Genomic DNA, 24,143 nt, shown 5'->3' with positions numbered 1-24,143 from the left:
AGACCCATCATAAGCCACCATTTTGGGTGGCACTGTAACTTCAAACATACATGTAATGGGATGGAGCCCATTACATGAATCGTGTGATGTTTCGTTGCCGAGATGGGGACTCATTATTTTAATTTTAAATTAATTTTAGTTTTAAATTAATTTTATTAATTTATTATTTGATTATTCTTTTATTTATTTATTTTATATATGAGGTTTTTATATTCCTGCCTTGAGTTGCCATGTGTGAATCTGTGGCAATATAAATTTCCTAAATAAATATACAGTTCCTCAGTTAATGCTTATAAATTTGGGGAGAATCTGAACATCACTATTAATTTGGGGGCACCGTATTATTTAGCCCAGGAAGCACTTTTCTATGCACTCCTTTTTTTTCCTTTTTTTTCTTTTTTATAAATTTTATTAGGTGTAGTCTTTAAAAACATTGAACGTGGTAGACTTCTTTGACATACATTTTTGTTTTTACATATTAAGTACTCTAAAAGATTTTGTACATTATATACATATATACTCTAAACTAGGGTACATTTATATACATATATACATTTAATCTTTATACTTTTTAATTCCTTTCTATTACCTTTCAGGCATATCATACAAACTCTCATATCCTTCCTGCTTCTCCTTTAGTCCTTATTCCATTTTGTGAACTCCCTTCCATTTCCCTCCAATGGTAAAATTTATTCCATATTATATAGTATTCTGACTCATCTTCGTCCTTCATTTTCAATATCAACCTATCCATTTTGCCGCATTGTAATATCTATCACTTCATCTTCCCTAGGAATTTCTCTAGCTTTCCAGTTTTGGGCAAATAGCATTCTTGCCTCCATAATTACGTGGATTATCAGATAGGTATCAGCTTTACTATACTTCTGTACCATGATTCCCAGTAAGAACAACTCAGCTTTGTAGATTATTTTTTGCCCCATCATTTCCTCTAACCACAATCAAATTTTATACCAAAATTCCTGAGCCTTTTTACAGGACCACCATACCTGGTAATATGTACCCCGTTCTTTCAGACATTTCCAACAATTAGGTGATTGGTTTCTGTACATTTTGGCCAATCTTGCTGGCTATCCACCCCTTTTCAATCCGTGAGGTTGTTTTAATTGGGGTTGGTTTTTTTTTTTTTGTTCGTTTTAATTTCCAAGCCTGGCACGCAGATATTAACTCTCAAAAAGTTTTAAGGAAAAAAAAAAACAAACTCCGAAGCCAACACAGCTGGTTGAGATCAGACCCAAGAATAAACCTACATTTCAACCAAGCCATCTTTCCACACTCATATTGGGCTTAAAAAAAATAAAGACACTGGGAAATTGCACGAGGCATTTCCCAGCCTGGGTTCTCCTGAGGTAATTAAAGTGGACTTGAATTGCCTCCAGAAGTTGTGAATTCTCCCAATGCTGGAAGTTTTTAAGAAGAGATTGGATAACCATTTGTCTGAAAGGGTATATAGGGATTCCTGCCTGAGCAAGGGGTTGGACTAGAAGACCTCCAAGGTCCCTTCCAACTCCTATTTTCTGAAACGCTTCTTCCCAGGTTTTTCTCCACACCTAGGCTGAGGTGCCATTTCAAAGAGGAGCGTCTGACAGGAATCCCACCTTTTCTCTCCCTTGAGGGCTTATAAGTCCTATATATCTGGTTTTCCTGCACTCATTTTTCTCAAATGCTTTTGACTTTCCTTTGGGAGGTTTGGAAATGAGGCTGGAGAGCTGCTCCTTGCCAGCAGGTGGCGATGTCTTCACTGTAACACTAGAGACAACCTACCCCCAAACTCCCTGGTATCTGCCTGCCTACTTCTACCTACCTACCTACCATCTATATCTGTCCACCTACTACATATCTATCCATATCTACCTATCATCCATCCACCCATCCATATCGTATCTACCTACCTATCATTTACCTACCTTTTTACCTATATCATCTATCTAATAATCTATATCATCGATCTATCGTTCTATATCTAGTCTACATCTATCCATACTACTTACCTATCAATCCATATCTATCATCCATCCATCCCTATCATCCATCCCTCTATCTACCTATCTTTCTATCATCTAATCTATATCATTCTATTGTTTTAGCTCTCTCTACATTTATCCATAATCTATTTATGCATATCTATCACTCTATCATCTATCCATCCATGCCTATCTATCTAATAATCTATATCATCTATCATTCTATCTACTCTACTAATACTAATCTATCCATACTAATCTATTTATCCGTATCTACTTAACATCCATCCATCCACCCCTCTATATCTACTTACCTACATCATCTACATCTATTTATCATCCATCATCTATCTTATCTACCTGCCTATCATTATCTAATCTATGTCATCTATCATTCAATTGTTCTATCTCTATCTACATCTATCCATACCTATCAATCTAATCTATCATCCATCTATCATCTATTTATCTATTTATCTATCTATCTATCTATCTATCTAATCTATCTATCATCTATCTAATCATCTAACGCAGGGGTCTCCAACCTTGGCTTTAAGACTTGTGGACTTCAATGTATCTATATCATCTATCATCTCTCTCAATCTGTATCTAATCTGTCCCCTGTCCATCCATATCTATATTTTTATCTCTATGTCTGAGAAATGGTCATAACTCACTTTTTTCACTGCCATTGTAACTTTGAACAGTCAGTAAACAAATGGTTGCTTGCTCTGTCTAACACAGTTCAGGCATTGTTGATAGAAATGCATCCTTCCTGTCCTGCGCACACAAACGCACCCAGCCAAGAGGAGAAATTGGGTTTTCCGATGGACATTTGTGAAGTGAGTTTTAGCCTGTTTTACGACCTTCCTTGCTGCAGTTGATAAAGGAATGGCTGCAGTTGTTACGTTAACCACACCGTTATTAAGTGAATCTGGCTTCCCCCTTTCAAGGTTCCAACTAACAACCTCCAACCCAATAAACTCCGAGATGGGCATTTTCTCCAAGTTCCATTTTATTTAGAGTTGTCCTATTGGCACATCTGGGAAAACCTGAATCTGAGAGTTCTGGGTTTTCCCTTCCCAAGAGAAATCGGGGGGGAGCGGCGGGATGAGTCTGCCTATGGAGACGAGGTGGACCAACAGTTGCTTTTGTGGTGTGGAGACAATAACTCAACACCAATAAGACCAAGGAGCTTATAGTGGGCTATAGAAGGAACAGTTCAGACATCTAGCCCTTGCTTATCAATGGAACAAGTGGCCAGTTTTATGTTTCTGGGTGTTACCCTAAAAGAGGACCTGACCTGGGGTGCTCACATTGCAGCCCTGGTCAAAAGGGCCCAGCAGAGATTAGACTACCTGAGGCTTCTCAGGAAACAACAACTGTATGGAAAACTGCTGGGGACTTTCTACCACTGCACCAGAGAGTATCTTAACTTACTGCACCTCTGTATGGTTTGCCAATTGCACAGTGGCAGACAGGGCAGCGCTCCAGAGGGTTAATGTCATTGCCCAGAGGATCCTGGGTTGCCCTCTCCCCTCTTTGGAAGAGCTTTATAGCTCCCGCTGCCTTAAGGTAGTTCAAAACATTCTCAAAGATCCATCTCATCCTGGGCAACCCCCCCTTTTTTTATTTGAACTATTACCATCTGGCAGATGGTACAGGACAAGAATAAAAACAAGGACAAATAGGGTGAAAAACAGCTTCTATCCCAGGGCAGCAACTCTATTGAATTCTACTGTGTATGGCAATATTAATGCAATATCAGGGGTTTTCCATTTAATGTATAGAATGTGAAGGATGTGTGTTTGTGTTTATTTTCATAGTCACTGAAGATGGTATTTAATTTCATGGTACGAGATGCAATGACAATTAAAGTAAACTAAAATAAATTCAAAGATAACATCCCCTGCACCCACCAGTCCATCACATGGCCCAATCAAAACGTCGTCCCAACTGGAGACATCCTTCCAGACACTCCTCTCCAGGTGCAGGGCAACATGTCCTTGACTCTCTGAGAAAAGAATGTTGTTCAGTCTAATCCTCCACCTCTCTATGAAATCTCCCCTCCCAAATTCCCAGGCACCGAATGTGGCAGCCTCAAAGCTTCTAAGTAAAAAAATGGCTTCCAAGGCTGACACCCCTTAGATTGTGGGTCATGTGACCCCCAGGGCACTGTGACTGTCATAAATATCTTGTCAGTTGCCAAGTGTCACAACCCAGTTAAAGGTTAAAGGTTCCCCTCAAACACACAGTACACGCTCTTTGTTTCCGGCTCTAGGGGGCAGTGATCATCTCTGTTTCAAAGCCAAAGAGCCAGCGCTGTCCGAAGACGTCTCCGTGGTCATGTGGCCGATGTGACTAAACACCAAAGGCACACAGAACGCTGTTCCCTTCCCACCAAAGGGGTCCCTGTTTTTCTACTTGCATATTTTTTACGTGCTTTTGAACTGCTAGGTTGGCAGAAGCTGAGAGAAGTCACGGGGGCTCACTCTGTCACGCAGCGCTAGGGGTTCGAACCGCTTGAACTGCGGACCTTTCTGATCGACAAGCTCAGCATCTTAGCCCCTTAGCTGCGTTAAAAGGTTACACACAGACAAAGACTTTGTAGTGTTATAGAATGCAAGCCAGCAAAGCTTGCATCCATCTCCAGGGTTTGTTTAAGCTGTCTTAATATGCTGGTTAAGCATGAATACAGGTAGTTCTTACAACCATTCATTTAGTGACCAAAGTTGCAACAGCACCAAAAAAGTGACTTATGGCCATGTTTCACACTTACGACTGTCGCAGCATCCCCATGGTCACATCGTTAAAATTCAGATGCTTGGCAACTGACTCGTATTTATGACGGTTGCAGTGTCCTGGGATCAGGCGGCTAGCAAAGTCAATGGGGAAACCAGATTCACTTAACAACGGCGTTCCAAACGTAAAAACTGTGGTGATTCACTTAACAACCGTGGCATTCGTAAAATGGGGCAAAACTCAATGAACGACTGTCTCGCTTAGCCACAGAAATGTTGGACTCCGTTGTGGTCGCAAGTCGAGGACTTCCTGTAATTCTCTTTTTGGAAAGGACATCTTGAAACTTTAAAATGGGATTTTTGAAAATGAAGAAGGCAGCAATGTCGGACCTCTGAAGCAAATTACAGCGTACTGTGAGTTTATTAGAACTGGTTTTATTACAAAGATCCAATCACCATGTACAGTTTTTACAACTTCCACTTAGCCAGAAGAGAAGACAATGCGTTAATTCCAATTTCCCCAAATCAAAAATCAGCAGTCTGTGGTAGAATTTTCATCTACAACTGTTCTACCAAGATGGGGAACAGAGGCAAAAAAAAAAAGAGACACTTGGATTAAAAGAAAGGGGGAGAAATAACCTAAAAATCATCCTGGATGTTTTTTTGTGGTGTTCCCCCCCCCCTTGCCCCACTTGGCACTCTCTGTCTGCGTTGGGACTACAGTTCCCAGAATCCTTAGCAGTTGGAATGTTCACAAGATGTTCCATAGCACTTCTGGCTTAAAAAAAAAAGAGGCTGATTTTAATTCATTGCTATAGTTATTAAAATTAATGGCTTAGGGTGGTTAAGACTGCAACATTCAAAAAAATCTCTGGGGTTTGCCCCATGAGTTGGGGGGAGGGGCAGGCCAGCCCGAGTTCGGGAAAGTCACTAAAGTAATGAAATTTATCGTTGTTAGAAAACATTTAGCGTAGTTTGATAAATGGCATCACTGAAATAGGTATAATCCCTTTCGAGTCAGAAACCTTTTGGCATAGTTTTGATAAATGGCACGATTGAAGTAGGCATAGTCTCTGTTTAGCTAGAAACCTTTTGGCGTAGTTTTGATAAATGGCACGATTGAAGTAGGCGCAGCCCCTGCTAACTCAGGTTGACCACCTGCCAGAAATCCACCATAGCTCATTTTAAATTTCCCACAGGAGCATGTGGTGCACAACACAACATTCCAATGCCTCCTTGTGCAAACGATAACAATTCCACAATCTGAATTGTTTCTCTCACTGCTTCAACGCTTGGTGGAAGAAATGAAGGGTTTCACTTTTCTCGTAAAAAGGAGGCAGGGGCTGGGGAAAAGGAAGGGACAGGAACACGGACGTTGTTCCATCCCAGCGATGAAGTTAGCTAGAAACCTTTTGGCGTAGCTTTGAGAAATGGCACGATTGAAACAGGCACGGGCCCCCTGCAAAGTCAGGTCGATCTCCTTCCAAAATTCCACCACTGCTTATCTTAAAATCTCCCACGGGAGCATTTGGTGCAAGGCACGATGACATCCCATTGCCTCTTTGTGCAAACGACACAATCTGCGTGGTTTGTCTCAGGACATTCTGGCATGGATGACCCTGTGCCCAGTCTTTTATGAGTGTGTGTGTGTGTGTGTGTGTGTGTGTGGAGGGTCATCTCTCGTAGCTAAAGTGTCCGCAAGACTAAGTGCTCCCCATTTCACAAGTGCCCACTTTTTTACTAGAGGATTGGAGCTCTCCACACTTGTCTCCAAGATGCCTTCACAAGAAACACAGACCCAATAGCCAAGTGACCACCTTTACCATGTGTGAATCCAGGCTCTGGGGTCAGTTTTAGATTCTGTATCTCGAGCAAAGCTCGCAGGCTGAGGTTGAGCAAACCAGGGTTCAATGTCTGGGGGAACCCAATCCATGGATTCACTGAATCAGGATGTTTAAATTTTGCAATAAACGGCGGTGTTTCTCAACTATGGCAACTTGAAGATTGGTGGACTTCCATCCCAGAATCCCCCAGCCAGCATGCTTGATTATGGATGGACTTCAACTCCCAGAATTCCCCAGCCAGCATGCTTTGAGAAGGAGAGATTTCCACTCCCAGAATTCCCTACCAGCATACTTTAAGATAGATGGACTTCCACACCCACAATTCCCTTGGCAGCATGGCTTGAGAAGGGTGGACTTCCACTCCCAGAATTCCCCAGACAGGATGCTTTAAGATGAATGGACTTCCACACCCACAATTCCCTTGACAGCATGGCTTGAGAAGGGTGAACTTCAATTCCCAGAATTCCCCAGCCACCCATGTTTTAAGATGGATGAGCTTCAAGATGCTAAGGTTGAGAAACACACCAACATGGATACAGTGCTAACTTTCTTCTCCTTCAAAGGCTTAATTTGCTGTGACATCCTCAACTTTAGCCACCTTTAAACAATCCTTTCGATGGGTCGACTCGCTTCCCCCATCGTTTGTACGCTGGGTGGAAGAAATGAGATTCATTTCCTCCCTCAAAAGTGGGCAGGGGTCTGCGGAGAGGAAGAGGGGTGAAGTGGGGGCAGAAACACCGAATTTTACTCCTGGCTCGGAGTAACTTCTTGAAACCCATCCCAGTCATGAAAACCACTTGCAACCAGGAGTGTTTTTTTTTTTAAAAGAGTCTCCTGCTTGCCCTGTCTGGATGGCCTCTGGGTACCCCCACCCTCCCCCCCCACCAGCACCACCCTCAAAGCCAAATCTTCCCTCTCCCCCACACCCCACCCAACCCCGTTGCTTGCAAAAAAAAAAAAAAAAAAAAGCACCTGGAAAGCTGTTTGGACAGAGACATCATTCTTGGGGTTAAAACAAGGCACCGTGGGGAAAATTACGGTCGGCCCGCCCCGAAGGAGTGGCGTGGTGGCGGACCGAGCCAGCCATTTTTAAATAGCGTCTACTACGAGGGGTGAGGAAAGACTTTCTCCTTGCCCCAGCTCGGCTTTAGATAGGCTCAGGCTTCAGTTTGTCGGCCAGAAAGTCATTCACGAAAGTTTCCACGATCGGTGGCGTGATCTCTTCGACATCCATGACGTATTTGGCACGGGCGGACATGTCCAAGATGGTGAGGAGTGGGGCGGCTTCTGGCAGGTTGGTGTAATCCCGAAGAGAGTCGGTCATGTCATCCTGGATAGGGGGGAAAAAATCAAGGAAAAACAAGGGGAAAGAAAAGGGAATAAATCTCATTAAAATTGGTTTATGCCAGGCTCGGACTTCAAAAGTTGCCGTTCAGATTTATTGCTCAAGGTTATATATAGGCCGGCCACAATCGAGCCCAAATTCCTGTTGCTAAAAGGCACATCAAAGAATGTTCTTTCTGCGCCAACACAGGAAGCTCAAACTGCCCAAAAGGAGCTGCTGATCCAGTTCTACAGAGGAAGGACGGAGTCTGTCATCTGCACCTCTATAACGGTCTGGTTTGGTTCTGCAACCCAACAGGACAGACACAGACGCCAGAGGATAATTAGGACCGCAGAAAAAAATCATTGCTACCAACCTGCCTTCCATGGAGGACCTGTATCCTGCATGAGTCAAAAAGAAGGCTGTGAAAATATCTACAGACCCCTCACATCCCGGACATAAACTGTTTCAACTCCTACCCTCAAAACGACGCTATAGAGCCCTGCACACCAGAACAACTAGACACAAGGACAGTTTTTCCCCAAACACCATCACTCTGCTAAACAAATAATTCCCTCAACACTGTCCAACTATTTACAAGGTCTGCACTACTATTACTGTTAATCTTCTCATCACTCCTTATCACCCATCCCCTCCCACTTGTGACTGTATGACTGTAACTTTGTCGCTTGTATCCTTATGATCTATATTGACTGTTTCCTAGTATGAATCAATTGCTTATTGTACCCCATGACTATCATTAAGTGTTGCACCTGATGATTCTGGACTCTTAATGAATGTGTCTTTTCTTTTATGTTCACTGGGAGCATTTGCACCAAGACAAATTCCTTGTGTGTCCAATCACATTTGGCCAATAAAGAATTCTATTCTATTCTATTCCCTATTCCATTCTATTATTTTTATTTCTATTCTTTATTCTATTCTTTATTCTATTCTATATCTATTATTTCAATTTCTATTCTTTATTCTATTCTATATTCTATTCTATTCTTTCTATTCTTTATTCTATTCTATTTTTCTTTTCTTTATTCTATTTTTTCTATTTCTATTTCTATTCTTCTATTCTATTTTTTTCTATTCTTTATTCTATTATTTCTATTTCTATTCTTTATTCTAATCTTTCTATTCTTTATTCTGTTCTATTCGTTCTATTATTTATTCTATTCTATTCTATTCTATTCTATTCTATTCTATTCTATTCTATTCTATTTTTTCTAATTCTATTCTATTCTATTCTATTCTATTCTGTTCTGTTCTGTTCTAAGCAAGACAGTTGTTAAATGAGTTTTGCCCCATTTTGTGAGCTTTCTTGCCACGGTTGTTAAGTGAAACACTGCCATTGTTTGTTAGGAACACAGTTAAGTGAATCGGGCTTCCCCGTTGACTTTGCTTGTCAGAAGGTCGCAAAAGGGGATCACGTGACCTCCCCAGGACAAGGCAACCGTTGTAAATGTGAGTCAGTTGTCAGGCATCCGAACGTAAATCACGGAACCGTGGGGATGCGGCAGCGGTCGTAAGTGTGAAAAACGGTCATAACCCACTTTTTCCCCGTGCCATGGTAACTTTGAAGTAACTAAGCGAACGGTTGTAAGTCAAGTAAGTCTCTCATCTCTCACTCATCTGTCTATCAATCATCTCTCTCTCATCTATTATCTATCTCTACTTCTCCTTGATTTACAACCATTCATTTAGTGACCGTGAGAAGTTACAACAGCACTGAAAATGTGACGTACGGCTGTGTTTCACTTACGATCACTGCAGCATCCACGTGGTCACGACTGAAATTCAGATGTTTGACAACTGACTCACATTTACGACGGTCGCCATGTCCTGGGGGAGGTCATGTGATGCTTTTTTGCAACCAGCAATGTCGATGGGGAAGCCAGAGTCACTTAACAACTGTGTTCCTAACTTAACAACGGCAGTGTCTCACTTAACAACCGTAGCAAGAAAGCTCACAAAATGGGGCAAAACTCACTTAACAACTGTCTCACTTAGCAACAGGAATTTGGGGCTCCACTACGGTTGTAAATTGAAGACTAACTGTAACTTCAGATGTATATTTCTAACCCAAAGCCAGTCTATTTTTTTTCAAAAGTGCGGAAATCTTGAGGATTTGAACGGGACATAAAACTCATCCAGATATACTGTATATATGTATATCTATCTCTATCTATTATCTATCTACCTCTCTCTCATCTCTCTCTCATCTATCTATATCTATCTCTCTCATCTCTCATCTATCTATACATCTATATCATCTCTCTATCTCTCAATCATCTTATCACTTATCTACAGCTCTCTCTCATCTATTTTTATCATCTCTATCATTTATCTATCATCTAATCTATCTACATCTATCTCTATCATCTCTCCTCTCATCTATTTCTCTCTCATCTCTCTCATCTATCTACATCTCTCTCATCTATCATCTCTCTCTCATCTGTCTATCAATCATCTCTCTCTCATCTATTATCTATCTCTACTTCTCTCTCATCTATATCTCTCTCATCAATCATATCTCTCTCATCTATCATCTATCAATCATATCTCTCCCATCTATTATCTATCTATCTCTACATCTCTCTCTCGATCATCTATCTCTCTATCATCTATCAATCACCCATCCATATCTATCTATCTATCTATCTATCTATCTATCTATCTATCTATCTATCATCTATCTATCATCTATCTATCTCTATCACCTATCTATCTCTTTACACCCTTGCCATCCCCAATTTAATTTGTTCACGGTTCTCTTTGCATTTTGATGGACAGCGCCCTCCAGACGAGGTTACGGTGCCTATTTGAACGGCCAAAAATCCCACGCAGGCAGAGGATGATGGGGTGAAGAATGCCCGCCTTCAAAACAGACCAAGAGATTTCCTAAGGCTGAAATTTCCTTGCGGTCTCAGAACCCTGGGATTAAATTGCATCATCTCCAGCCACGAGGCAGACGCTGTGGTTAACATTCTGGGCTTCCTTAATTCTGGATTTTCCTGCTTGCAAGCATTTCTCAATATCCGATTTGCTGAAATTCTTTGCTTTAATATCTTTCTTGGTAGGGGAGGAAAATTGCAAGTCTCTTGCCTGCTTTATTCCAGTTTCTATTTTGCTTCTCGAAGGCTTGAGGAAGGAATATTTGGCGTATTTTTGGGGCGTACTATTATATTAAAAAAAAAAAAACTTCAACATTTTCTCTTTTTAAGAGCACTTTCCATTCTTCTCCATTATATCCCGCAAACTACAAATTTCGGAGATAGACTTAGCTATATGGGGAAGGACTGAGCCAAAATCACATTATTCTCTTTACAGCAGTATTTCACAAGCCTGGCGAATTTAAGATGGGTGGAACTTCCAGAATTCCCTAGCCAGCACACTAACTGGGGGATTCTGGGAGTGGAAGTCCAGCCATCTTAAAGGATGCTGGCTGGGGGATTCTGGGAGTGGAAGTCCACCCATCTTAAAGGATGCTGGCTGGGGGATTCTGGGAATGGAAGTCCACCCATCTTAAAGGATGCTGGCTGGGGGATTCTGGGAGTGGAAGTCCAGCCATCTTAAAGGATGCTGGCTGGGGAATTCTGAGAATTGAAGTCCACTTATTTTAAAGCATGATGGCTGGGGAATTCTGGGAATTGAAGTCCAGATGTCTTAAAGGATGCTGGCTGGGGAATTCTGGAAGTCCAGCCATCTTAAAGGATGCTGGTTGGGGGATTCTGGGAGTGGAAGTCCACCCATCTTAAAGCATGCTGGCTGAGGGATTCTGGGAGTCCAGCCATCTTAAAGCATGCTGGCTGGGGGATTCTGGGAGTGGAAGTCCACTCATCTTAAAGGATGCTGGCTGGGGGATTCTGGGAGTGGAAGTCCAGACGTCTTAAAGAGGCCAAGACTGAGAATCACTGACCCAGAATATTCTACTGGATGTATGCTCTGCAGTTCCCTTCCCACATTATACAACAGCCTTGTGAGGTACGTCTCTACCTTCATCCTTTCCTGCTTCCTTTAAGGTTGATCACAATATTCTCTTCTTGGCAAGCTGGCATCCACCAAAGACGGAGCCTGCTTTTCTCGCCCCCTTGTCCCTTGGATACCTTTTATTATTTCCAATTTTGCCATGCCCTGTGAGTGCCAAAATTTAGGAAAAGCCCTTCAGATGCATTTTTGACGTTTTCCATCTTTGGACACCAGCAAATTTTAAAATAATTTGGACCCACGGATTCCCTTCTTAATAGCACCGGTGGCCTTGTATAATTTGCTTTTGGGTGGCACTGGCCTTCCGCAGTCATAGTCTTTCGCAGGGGGGAAAGACAGGCCTAGAATTATTTTAAGTCAGCAGAAATAAATCTCGCCCTGGCACCGGCTTCCATTCTGCACTGGCTTTATTCTGCGGCTCCCCCGGAGACTCCCAACTGCAAAAGGCTAACAAAATAAGAATTTATGGTTGAATTTATTATCTCTCCCGGCTTTTGTGTGGCTCCTCCTGGTCCTGCCACGGCCCAACCCACCTGCTTGTTGGCGTCCATCTTGCTTTCCTGCCCTCCGCAAAATGGCGGGTGTGTTACTCCTGAATGCCGGAGACCACGAGAGGGCAGGGGCTATTGTCGAAGAGGTGCGTATACATGTATGTGTGTGTGTGTCTGAAATTAGCAATGCTGTTGTTGTTCTCTCACACCCACTTCTCCCTGCGATGTACCCGAGACCCCAAGACGATGCACCTTGAGCTGAACGGCGGTGCTGCCAGTGGCAAAAATCCAGAAATCAGTGCCGTAATCCTTTCCTTCCCCACATCCTTCGGCTAGGAGGAAAAAAAACAACTGGGATTTGGTGTAAATTTCTCCCTCCCGAGGGATTTCTGTGCACCACACTCTGCTCGTTTTGTGTTGGGCTGTGTGTGTGTGTGTTTTACTAGTTGCTACAGAATCCACGTCCCATTTTGCTTCCTTAGCAAACAGGTGTTTTTCCCTGCTGCAAACCGGCGGCTCCGTACCGATTTTTTTCGGCTGCCAATTTATTTATTTTCTCTCTTGAGACTCTGGATGCAAAGACTAACCTACTCTGGGAGGGGAGGGGGGGCTTTAAGAAGAGCCACCACCACCCCCAATTATCCCCAGGGTGGCCTCTTCCTCGTGACCCACCCCAACCCACCCCTCGCAGGGCTGGCGCGAAGGGGCGAAGCGTGGTGTCCGATGAATGGATCATTCAGGGAGCTGTCAGCCGAGCCAGCGAGCAGATGGCAGGGGGAATGAATGAGGTTGTTGTGTGGTTGGGGCAGCCCCGGCCAAGGAGCCGCGGGTCGGATGAGGGATAGGGGGCGTGGGGATGGAGGGGGGCTGCGGGAAGGAGGGGGCGCAGAGGGTCTTTTGTTTTAGGGTTCATGGGGCAGACAACGGACATATTCAGCGATCTCTGGAGCCGGTGTGCAAGGCCGAGTGGGTGGGAGTGTCTCCTTGGGTTTTGGGGAGGGGGCTTGAGGAGTTGGGAGAAGGACAGAGGGGGTGAGAGATGGGGTTGGTGGTCCCAGGGAGGGTGGGAAGGCCTGATGGGCTAAGGTGCCCTTGTTTAACTAAAGGTGGAACCTGCAGAATAGGGGGAAAACAAGGGCGTCAGCCTGGCAGCCATAATGTAACAGAGAACAGATAGAATTGGAAGGGATCTTGTAGGTCATCTAGTCCAACCCCATGCCCAAGCAGGAGATCCTATATCATTTCTGACAGATGGCAGTCCAGTCTCTTCTTGAAGGTTATGATGGCGCTCCCACAACTTCCAAGGGCAACTTCTGTTCCATGGGTTGACTGTTCTCACTGTCAGAAAGTTTCTCCATATTTCTAGATTGAATCTCTCTCCTTGATCAGTTTCCATCCATTAATCCTTGTCTGGCCTTTGGGTGCTTTAGGAAACAGCTTGACTCCTTCCTCTCTGTGGCAGCCCCTCAAATATAGGAGCACTGCTATCCTGTCTCCCCTGGTCCTTCTCTTCCCAGACTAGCAAGCCCAGTTCCTGCAATCATTCATCGTGTGTTTTAGTCTCAAGTCCCCTCATCATCCTGGTTGCTCTTCTCTGTACTTTTTCCAGAGTCTCAATATCTTTTTTTATAGTGTGGTGACCAAAACTGGATGCAGTACTCTGTGGTCTTACTAAGGCTTTATAGAGTGGTGTTAGTTCCTCCCTTGATCTCGATTGTATCCCTCTGTTAATGCAACTTAGGATTGCATTGGCTTTTTTGGCTGCTGCTGCACACTGCTGGCTCATATTTAGCTGGTTGTCCACTAAGACTCCAAGAATCCTCTCCCAGTTCCTGCTATTGAGCCTGGTTTCGCCTAGTCTATATGTGTGGTTTGTGTTTTTCTTGCCTAAGTGTAGGACTTTCCTTTTCTCTACGTTGAATTTCATTCTGTTTAATATGGCCCAGGGTTCAAGTCTGCCAAGATCCATCTGGATCTTGAGCCTATCTTCTTGGGTGTTAGCTATTCTTGTTATGTAGGTTACTATGCTCTGCAAGAAGTCCTCAACTTACAACAGCTCACTTAGTGGCTGTTCGAAGTGAACGACGGCACTGAAAAAAAGTGACTTGGGGACCGTTTCTCACACCTACGGCGGTTGCAGGCTGCATAATCAAAATTTGGAGGCTTGGCAACTGGCATGTACTTATGACGGTTGCAGTGTTTCCCGGGGGAGGAATCACACAATCCGCTTTTGTGACCTTCCAACAAGCAAAGTCAAGGCGGAAGGCGGATTCAACTCCACAACCGTGCGACTCACTTAACCCCCTGAAGGGACTCACTTAGCAACGGTGGCGAGAAAAAGGCGTCCATTGGGGGGGCAAAAGTCAACTGAACGAAACGTTTTCCCTGAGCCACAAAAATGTTGTGGCTCGATTGTGGTCGAAAGTCAAGGACTGCCTGGAACGAGGCTGTTGCTGAGGGCTTCCCAGGTTGTGAAACCTGGGCCTTAAGGCAGGTCGATGGACCCAGCATCCTGTCGGAAGCCCGTAAACCACAAATGTCTGCTAGTTTGGCCCTTCCCCACTTCCCTTCTTCCCCGTACCTCTCCGGCCACGAAAAACAGCAGTGGGGTCTCTTCGTCTTTGGCTTTGTATTGGGCTATGATCTTCTCGGCAATCGGCTGGATCAGCTGCTTGGCCGCTTCCGATTCTCCGTCGTCGTCGGAATCTGAAACATGGTGTGGGGGGGTGAGAACGACATAGGAGGAGGAATGACAATCACATTCCCAAAGGGGATTAGAGGAGGAAGGGAGAGAAGGGGGGAGGGAGAAAGGAGAGAAGAGACAGAAAGACAAGAGACAGAAGAGAGAGAGAGAGAAAGGAGAGGAGAGAAAGAAGAGACACAAAGAGAGAGAGAAAAGAGAGAAAGAGACACAGAGAAAGAGACAGAGAGAGGAGGAGACAGAGAGAAAAGAGAGAAGGGAGAAAGACAGAGAGAGAGAAAGAGAGAGACAGAAAAAGAGAAGAGAGAGACAGAAACAGAAAGACAGACAGAGAGAAAGGAGAGAGAAACAAAGAGAGAGAGAAAGAGAGAGAAAGAGACACAGAGAGAGAAAGAGACAGAGAAAAGAGAGGAGGAGACAGAGACAGAGAGAGAAAAAAGAGAAGGGAGAAAGAGAGAAGAGAGAGAGAGAAAAAGAGAGAAAAGAGAGAGACAGAAAGAGAGAAGAGACAGAGAGAGAGAAAAAGAGAGACAGAGAGAGAAAAGAGAGAGAGAAAGAGAGAGAGAGAAAAGAGAAAGAGACAGAGAGAGAAAAGAGACAGAGAGAAAAGAGAAAGAGAGAGACAGAGAGGAGAGACAGAAAAAGAAGAGACACAAAGAGAAAAAGAGAGACAGAGAGAAACAGAGACAAAGGAGAGGAGGCAGAGAATGAAGAGACAAACAAAGAGAGAAAGAGACGGAGAGAGAAGAGAGAAAGAAGAGGAGAGACAGAGAGAAGAGAGACAGAGAGAGAGAGAGAGAGAGCAGAGCGCAGGGGATTGCTGTAAACACCTTACAAACAGTCCTCAAGTTATGACCACCATGGAGAGCATGGCAATGATGGTCACAAAGGGAGTCAGCACGAACGATGATCCATTTTTATGACTTTTTGGTTTTTTTTGCATTCAATCATAAAGCGAATGCTGCACGCGTTATCCATTGTTTGTTACGAGTCAGTTTTGACAGGGAACTGGAAGCAAACGCAGGTTTCTGCCGGGCTGATTACAGAACACCCAAAACGTGGTCATTGTGACCACGGGGGGGTGGGAGGTGACATCAAACTTCAAATCTGGGGTGGGGTGGGGTAATCCATCGGGACTTTGAACTGTTGCCAAAGCAACTGGTTATAAGCCGAGGACTACATGTGGAAAAAAATTTCCTCTCCATTTTCGGGGGACTGCTGAAAGTTGGCAGAACACACGTTTCAAGTTTCTAGTCCTCACTCTTTAATTAATTTTTATTTTATTTTTAATCTCATAATTCCATCTTCAACTGAACATCCTTTTAAGAGCTGCCTTTTTTCTGCTTCTGCTTGGATTCCTAGATTTGGGGTGGGGTGTGTGGGTGAGGCCTTTGTTCTCTTTATTTTAAGCGTTTCTCTCCATATCTCCATATTTTTCTCCTCCTCTCCACAAACTCCTCTCCCTTTTAGCACTGATGACGTTGCCTAGTGGGTCATGAAACGTCTGCAAGAAAATAACCAGGTTCAGAGAGCACCAAGGACCTCACAGTCCTCCTCCTCCTCTTCCTCCTAAACCCCACTCCCTTCCAGCACTGATAATGTTCCCTATTTGGGTCATGAAACGTCTCCAAGAAAACCACCAAGCTCAGAGAAAACCAATCCTCCCCCTCTCCACTCTGCAAACCCAACTCTCTTCTAGCACTGATGATGTTGGCTAGTTGGGTAATAAAACATCTGCCAAAAAAAAAAAAACACCTCCCAAACAACTAATAGAGCATCAAGGACCCCACAATCATCTTCCCCCTTCCTCTTCCTTCTTCCTTCCTGCAAACCCTTCTAGCATGGATGACGTTACCTAGTTGGGTCATGAAACGTCTGCAAGAAAACCACAACGTTCAGAAAGTACCAAGGACCCCATAGTCCTTCCTTCCTTCCTTCCTTCCTTCCTTCCTTCCTTCCTTCCTTCCTTCCTTCCTTCCTTCCTTCCTTCCTCCTCCTCTCTGCAAACCTCCCTCCCTCCTAACACTGATGATGTTGCCAAGTTGGGTCATGAAACATCTGCAAGAAAACCACCAACCTCAGACAGCACCAAGGACCCCATAGTCCTTCCTTCCTTCCTCCTTCCTTCCTCCCTTCCTCCCTCCCTCCCTCCCTCCCTTCCTTCCTTCCTTCCTTCCTTCCTTCCTTCCTTCCTTCCTTCCTTCCTTCCTCCCTCCCTCCCTCCCTCCCTCCCTCCCTTCCTTCCTTCCTTCCTTCCTTCCTTCCTTCCTTCCTTCCTTCCTTCCTTCCTTCCCTTCCCTTCCCTTCCCTTCCTCCTCTCTGCAAACCTCCCTCCCTCCTAGCACTGATGATGTTGCCAAGTTGGGTCATGAAACATCTGCAAGAAAACCACCAACCTCGGACAGCACCAAGGACCTCACAGCCCTCCTCTTCCTCCTCCCACTCCAGCTCCTCCCTTGGATGCCGCAACGGCCCACCCGTAAGTGTGAAAAAAATGTTCATAAGTCCCTTTTTCTTTTATTGCCGTTGCAACTTTGAATGGTCCCTAAATGTACTATTGTTAGTCGAGGGCTATCCGTGGTCCATGAAAAGTCGGGCCAATCAGCAAAACCTCAGCAGGTTTGGAGGTGGGAGCGGTGAATTTTGGACACGCTGGGGTGGAGTTTGTGGGGAGGGGGCGAGAAGACTCCTTTTGCACCCCCCTCCCCGAAATGAGCAATAATCCGGCCCAGGGTTATTGATTTAAATCCCAGAAGGAGAATTTGCCCAGGACAACCATTCAAATTCCTCCCACCTTCTCTCTGGGTTTGCATTCAGCGAGAAAACATTATTAATGGGATTAAATCCTGCCCCCCCCCCGCTGCCCCCAAAGCCCCTTGGGCTCAGATCCAGTTCTGGGGGTGGGTGGGGGTGGTTTGGCTGACCTCTCCCGGGGCTCCCACCGAGGGGGTAAACATCAACGATTAACAAAGGGACCCCCACCCATGCAACGTGGTCTGCGGAGAAAGAGGACAGGCGGCCAGGAGAATGGCCCCCCCAGCCTCAAACAGGAGGGGTTGCCATGGAGGGAAGGCGTGGGGAGGGGTGAGAAAAAGGGGAGATGGGGAGGGGGTGGGCGTGGGTGGGGGTTGCTGCCAAGGGTTTTTTTGCCTAAAAAGGGAGCAACTTTGGCACCCGAGAGAATGTGGAGGCTGACGCAAGCCCAATAAGGCACAGCGAGATCCTATTCTTTTATTTTATTTCGTTTATTTTCTTCTTTGATTTCATTTATTGTATTGTATTGTTTAGACTTGAGTTTGTTCTATCTTGTTTTACTCCATTCCATTCTATTTTTCTTATTTTAATTTTATTAATCTTATTTATTGTTTTATTCTTCTATTCCATTCTTTTATTTTTATTTTATTTTTATTCTATTCTGATTATTTCAGTTTACTTTTTTATAACTTTATTTTATTTCTTTAATTTCTTTTTCTTTTTTTTTCTTTTTCTTTATTATTTGTTGGTTTTATTTTCTTTTTACTTTTTTTTACTTTATTTCTTTTTCTTTTCCTTTACATTTTCTCTTTTATTTACTTTTATTTTTTACTTTCTTTTACTTTTTTTATTTCATTTATTGTATTGTATTGTTTGACTTGAGTTTGTTCTATCTTATTTTACTCCATTCCATTCTATTTTTCTTATTTTAATTTTATTAATCATTTATTGTTTTATTCTTCTATTCCATTCTTTTATTTTTATTTTTATTCTATTCTGATTATTTCAGTTTACTTTTTTATGACTTTATTTCTTTTATTTTATTTCTTTTCCTTTTTTTTCTTTTTCTTTATTATTTTGTTGGTTTTATTTTTTTACTTTTTTTACTTTATTTCTTTTTTTTTTTTTACATTTTCTCTTTTATTTACTTTTATTTTTTACTTTCTTTTACTTTTTTTATTTCATTTATTGTATTGTATTGTTTGACTTGAGTTTGTTCTATCTTATTTTATTCCATTCTATTCTATTTTTCTTATTTTAATTTTATTTATTTTATTTATTATTTTATTATTCTATTCCATTCTTTTATTTTTATTTTATTTTTGTTCTGATTATTTTAGTTTACCTTTTTATTACTTTATTTTATTTCTTTTTCTTTTTTTTTCTTTTTCTTTATTATTTTGTTGGTTTTATTTTCTTTTTACTTTTTTTCTTTTTCTTTTCTTTTACATTTTCTCTTTTATTTACTTTTATTTTTTTACTTTCTTTTACTTTTTTGTTTTCTTTTACGTTCTTTTCTTTTTCTACTTTATCATCTTTATTTTTTCTTCTTTCAATTTTTTCTTTCCTTTTCCTACTTTATTTTACTTTTTATTTTTATTTTATTTTTCTTTACTTTATCCTATTCTATTTTTTTCACTTCTTTTCCTTTTTTCCTTCCTTTTCTATTTTTCTTTTATTTCACCTTATTTCATTTCACTTTATCGTATTTTATTCTATTTTTTTTAAAAAAATGTAATTTAATTATTTTATTTTATTTTGGGTCATCCCAGACTTAGGACCATGGCTGAGCCCACCCGACATTTCCGTTGTTAAGCAAGATGGTCGACAGGTGAGTTTTGTCCCGTTTTACGCCCTTCCTCGCAACCATTGTTAAGTGAATCGCTGATAAGTTAGTAACGTGGCCATTCAGTGAATCTAGCTTCCCCGTTGAGTTTGCTTGTCGGAAGGTCGAAAAAGGGGATCAGAAGGGAGGGATGAAGATTTTCATGACGTGTGGCAAACGGAAAGCACTGCTAAAATTTTCCTCTTGAAAAAGGCTGCTTCGAATTCAGGACCTCACCTTAGCAGAGGTTGGCATCCAAAAGCGGGCTTTTTATTCTATTTTTTTTTTATTTTCTAAATGAAAATTGGTCGGTTTTTATTCTATCCTTTTAAGAATAAAAATACTTATGCCGTTATTCTTTTAATTCTGTTTTTTTCTTCTTCTTCTTTTCTTCCCCCTCCCCCCCCGAAGCGTCTGGGGTGACCCCCCCAAAAAAATGAAATAAAATTAAAATAGAACAGAAGAGCAAAATGAGTAAAACAAAAGAGTAGACACACACACATAATAATAATAATAATAATAATAATAATAATAATAATAATAATAATAATAATAATAATAATAACAACAACTAAGTCAAGATCTTGTGGGCCTTCAGAATCTAGATGGACAGGCATTTGGCCCACAACACGCCTGACATAACAATAATTGAGAAGAAAATGATTTGGTTCATTGACATTGCAATACCTGGTGATGCACAAATTGTAGACACGCAGCAAGAAAAAATCACCAAGTATCAGGACTTACAAATTGAAGTTGAGCGACTTTGGAAAAAGAAACCGTGTGTTATCCCCATTGTAAATGGAGCCCTTGGAGCCATACCTAAAGGGCTGCCTCGCTATTTGGAAATCCTGAATTTATCAGATTTTAATACTCTGATTCTACAAAAAAAACCACCCTACGTGGAACAGCTTATATCCTCCGATGCTACCTGAACAGTTCCTAAGTCATTGGGTTAGGACTCGAGCTGTTCAGCTACCAACCAGCCCCAAAGGCTGTGAATCTCACTAAAGATTTAATAATAATAATAATAAATAATAAATAATAATAATAAATAATAATAATAATAATAATAATCCAGGATGGCCCAGCACTGTCCTAACTGAAGAGAAATGGTCATTTCTTTTCTTCTTTTTGGGGGAAAAAAGAAGATTTCCCCCCCGCTTTGAAAAGCAACGGATCTAGGCCACATCTGGGTCTTTGGGATGTTCACATCTGCCCCATCAGATGCCACCGTCTCAGCAGAGCCAAAAAAAAGAAAAGAAAGAAAAGAAAAGAAAAGAAAATGATGCATTTTCACCCCAAGGCTGCAAATCTCTGGAACATTTTTTCCGAATGTCTTGCTAAATAAATACACTGAATTTATGCCCCTCTGACCAGACACAAAGGAGAGAGAGAGAGAGAGAGAGAGAGACACACACACACACACACACACACACACACACACACACACACACACACACACACGCCATTCTCTCCCAGAGTTATCCATCACTGGTGAGACAGCAGCCCCCACCCCCTCCATTAAACCCACCCAATAGGGGGTGTCACATGAAGATGTATTTCTCCCCACCGGGAAAGCCAGGGAGACCGAGGCAGGGTGGGTAGAGAGCAAAGGGGAGAGGGCTGTGGGCTATGAATTCATTGGGGGGAGATAAGGAGAGCCCCGAGGAGAGGGGGAAATATCAGGCTAAACCTGGAATTCAAGATGGCCTCTTCCTTTCCCCCACCCCTTTTCTTCCTTCTTTCCTCCTTTCTTTTCCTTTGTCTTTCCTCCCATTTCTCTCTCTTTCTTCCTTTCCTTTCTTTTCCCTTTTCTTTTCCTTTCCTACATGCCTTTCTCTTTACTTCATTCTCCCAAGCTTCTTTCTTTCTCTCTTCCCTCCTTCCCTCCCTCCCTTTCTTTTCTTCTTTCTCTCTTTCTTATTTCGCTTTCCATCTTGTTTTCCTTGTTTGCTTTCTTTCGTGCTGTTCCTTTTTCTTCTTCCTGCTGACCTTCTTTTTCACTCCTTTACTTTTTCCTTCCTCTCTTTTTTGTCTTGCTATCCTTCCTCTTCCCCTTCCTTCCTTCCGAAGCCCCCTTCCTTCCCCTCCCTCCATGCCCCTTCCTGCTATCTCCTCCTTCTTTCCTTCCCTCCCTTCTTCCTTAGATTCTTCCTTCCTTTCCTCTTCCCTATTTCCTTTCCTTCCTTCTCTCCCTTCCTTTCTCTCTCCATTCCTCCCTCTCTCCCTCCCATCCACCCATCCTTCCTTCTTCCAACCCTTCCTGCTATCTCCTCCTCTTTCCCTTCCCTCCTTCTCCTTCCCTCCTTCGATTCTTTCTTCAATTTCTGTTCCTTTCCTTCCTCTCCTTCCCTTCCTTTTTTCCTTCCTTCCTTCCCTCCATCCCCCTTCCTGCTATCTCCTCTTTCCCTTCCCTCCTTCTCCTTTCTTCCTTCGATTCTTCCTTCAATTTCTCTTCCCTATTTCCTTTACTTCTTCTCCTTGCCTCCCTCCCTTTTTCCTTCCTTCCTTCCCTCCATCCCCCTTCCTGCTATCTTCTCCTTTCCTTCTGTCCTTCTCCTTTCTTCCTTCGATTCTTCCTTCAATTTCTCTTCCCTATTTCCTCTACTTCTTCTCCTTCCCTCCCTCCCTTTTTTCCTTCCTTCCTTCCCTCCATCCCCCTTCCTGCTATCTCCTCCTTTCCTTCCCTCCTTCTCCTTTCTTCCTTCAATTCTTCCTTCAATTTCTCTTCCCTATTTCCTTTACTTCTTCTCCTTCCCTCCCTCCCTTTTTCCTTCCTTCCTTCCCTCCATCCCCCTTCCTGCTATCTCCTCCTTTCCTTCCCTCCTTCTCCTTTCTTCCTTCAATTCTTCCTTCAATTTCTCTTCCCTATTTCCTTTACTTCTTCTCCTTCCCTCCCTTCCTTTTTTCCTTCCTTCCTTCCCTCCACCCCCTTCCTGCTATCTCCTCCTTTCCTTCTGTCTCTTCCTTCGATTCTTCCTTCAATTTCTCTTCCCTATTCCTTTTCTTTGCTCTCCTTCCCTCCCTTCCTTTTTCCTCCCTCCCTTCCTTCCCTCCATCCCCCTTCCTGCTGTCTCTTCCTTTCCTTCCCTCCTTCTCCTTTCTTCCTTAGATTCTTCCTTCGATTCCTCTTCTCTATTTCCTTTCCTTCCCTCTCTCTCTCTTCCTTTCTCTCTCCATTCCTCCTTCCCTTCCTTCCTTCTTTCCTCTCTTCCTCTCCCTCCATAGCGCCGGCTTACGTCTCCACTTCGCAAACAGCTTCCATTTTACAAATGTCTATTTGTGTTCTGAACGCATTTGTACCCGAGTCCCACGGGGGTTGTACTACACAGCGCACAAAATAATGACAATCCAGACAAAGGCAAAACCATCCAAGGATTGGAAACGCCGGTGCTAAAAATGGCTTAAAATGGGAGCGGGAAAACGAGACCCCCCCCAAATCTTTCTCCCCCAGCCTCAAATCCCCCCAGCCTCCCAACCCGTCTTCTCAACTTACCTGGGAACGAAAAGGGGGCAGAGACTGAATCGAAGAGAGAGTGACCTGTATAGAGTGGTCCTCGACTTACAACTATTCGCTTAGTGACCGTACAAAGTTGCAACAGCACTGAAAAAAGGGACGTAGGCCCGTTCTTCACACTTACGACCATTCTAGCATCCCCATGGTCGTATGTTCCAAAATCCAGACGCTAGGCAACTGACTTGTATTTACGACGGCCGCCGTGTCCCGGAGTCACGTTGATTCCCCTTTTGCGACCTTCCGGCAAGCAAAAAGTCTCTCTCTCTCTCTCTCTCTCACACACACACACATCCTACGACTCTCCATTTAACCGACGTTGGGCTCAAATTGTGGTCGTAAGTCGAGGATTACCTGAAAATTGGTATGTCATGCACACACACACACACACATCCTACGACTCTCCGTTTAGCCGACGTTGGGCTCAAATTGTGTTCGTAAGTTGAGGGTTACCTGAAAATTCACAGGTATGTCACACACACACACACACCCTACAATTCTCCATTTAACTGATGTTGGGCTCAAATTGTGGTCGTAAGTCGAGGATTACCTGAAAATTGGTATGTCATGCACACACACACACACACACCCTACGATTCTCCGTTTAATCAACATTGGGCTCAAATTGTGGTCGTAAGTTGAGGATTACCTGAAAATTCACAGGTATGTCACACACACCCACACCCTACAATTCTCCATTTAACTGATGTTGGGCTCAAATTGTGGTTGTAAGTCGAGGATTACCTGAAAATTGGTATGTCATACACACACACACACACACACACACACACACACCCTACGACTCTCTGTTTAACCGACGTTGGGCTCAAATTGTGGTTGTAAATCGGGGATTACCTGAAAATTCACAGGTATGTCATACACCCCGCCCCCCCACACACACACCCTACGACTCTCTGTTTAACCGATGTTGGGTTGAAATTGTGGTCGTAAGTCAAGGATTACCTGAA

The 24,143-nt window shown here is 43.1% G+C and overlaps 1 protein-coding gene across 1 annotated transcript in view; it reads right to left on the bottom strand.

The window, feature by feature from the left end:
• Nucleotides 1-5,125: 5,125 nt before the first annotated feature.
• NXN (nucleoredoxin) overlaps nt 5,126-24,143 on the bottom strand; it is a 78,998-nt gene continuing 59,980 nt past the window's right edge. Inside the window, exons 7-8 of the mRNA XM_087972143.1 lie at nt 14,960-15,084; nt 5,126-7,897 (exon numbers count right to left, since the gene is read on the bottom strand). Coding sequence (XP_087828269.1) covers nt 7,715-7,897; nt 14,960-15,084 — 308 coding nt within the window. The 3' untranslated portion in view covers nt 5,126-7,714. The remainder of the gene's footprint in view (nt 7,898-14,959; nt 15,085-24,143) is intronic.

The sequence above is a fragment of the Notechis scutatus genome, chromosome 1 (genome assembly GCF_049901735.1).
Source record: "Notechis scutatus isolate UNSWTSFEM ecotype Mainland chromosome 1, rNotScu1.2, whole genome shotgun sequence".
NCBI classification, from domain to species: domain Eukaryota; kingdom Metazoa; phylum Chordata; class Lepidosauria; order Squamata; family Elapidae; genus Notechis; species Notechis scutatus.
The sequence above is the reverse complement of the archived record's forward strand: the minus strand, read 5'-3'. Positions and strand labels throughout refer to the sequence as shown.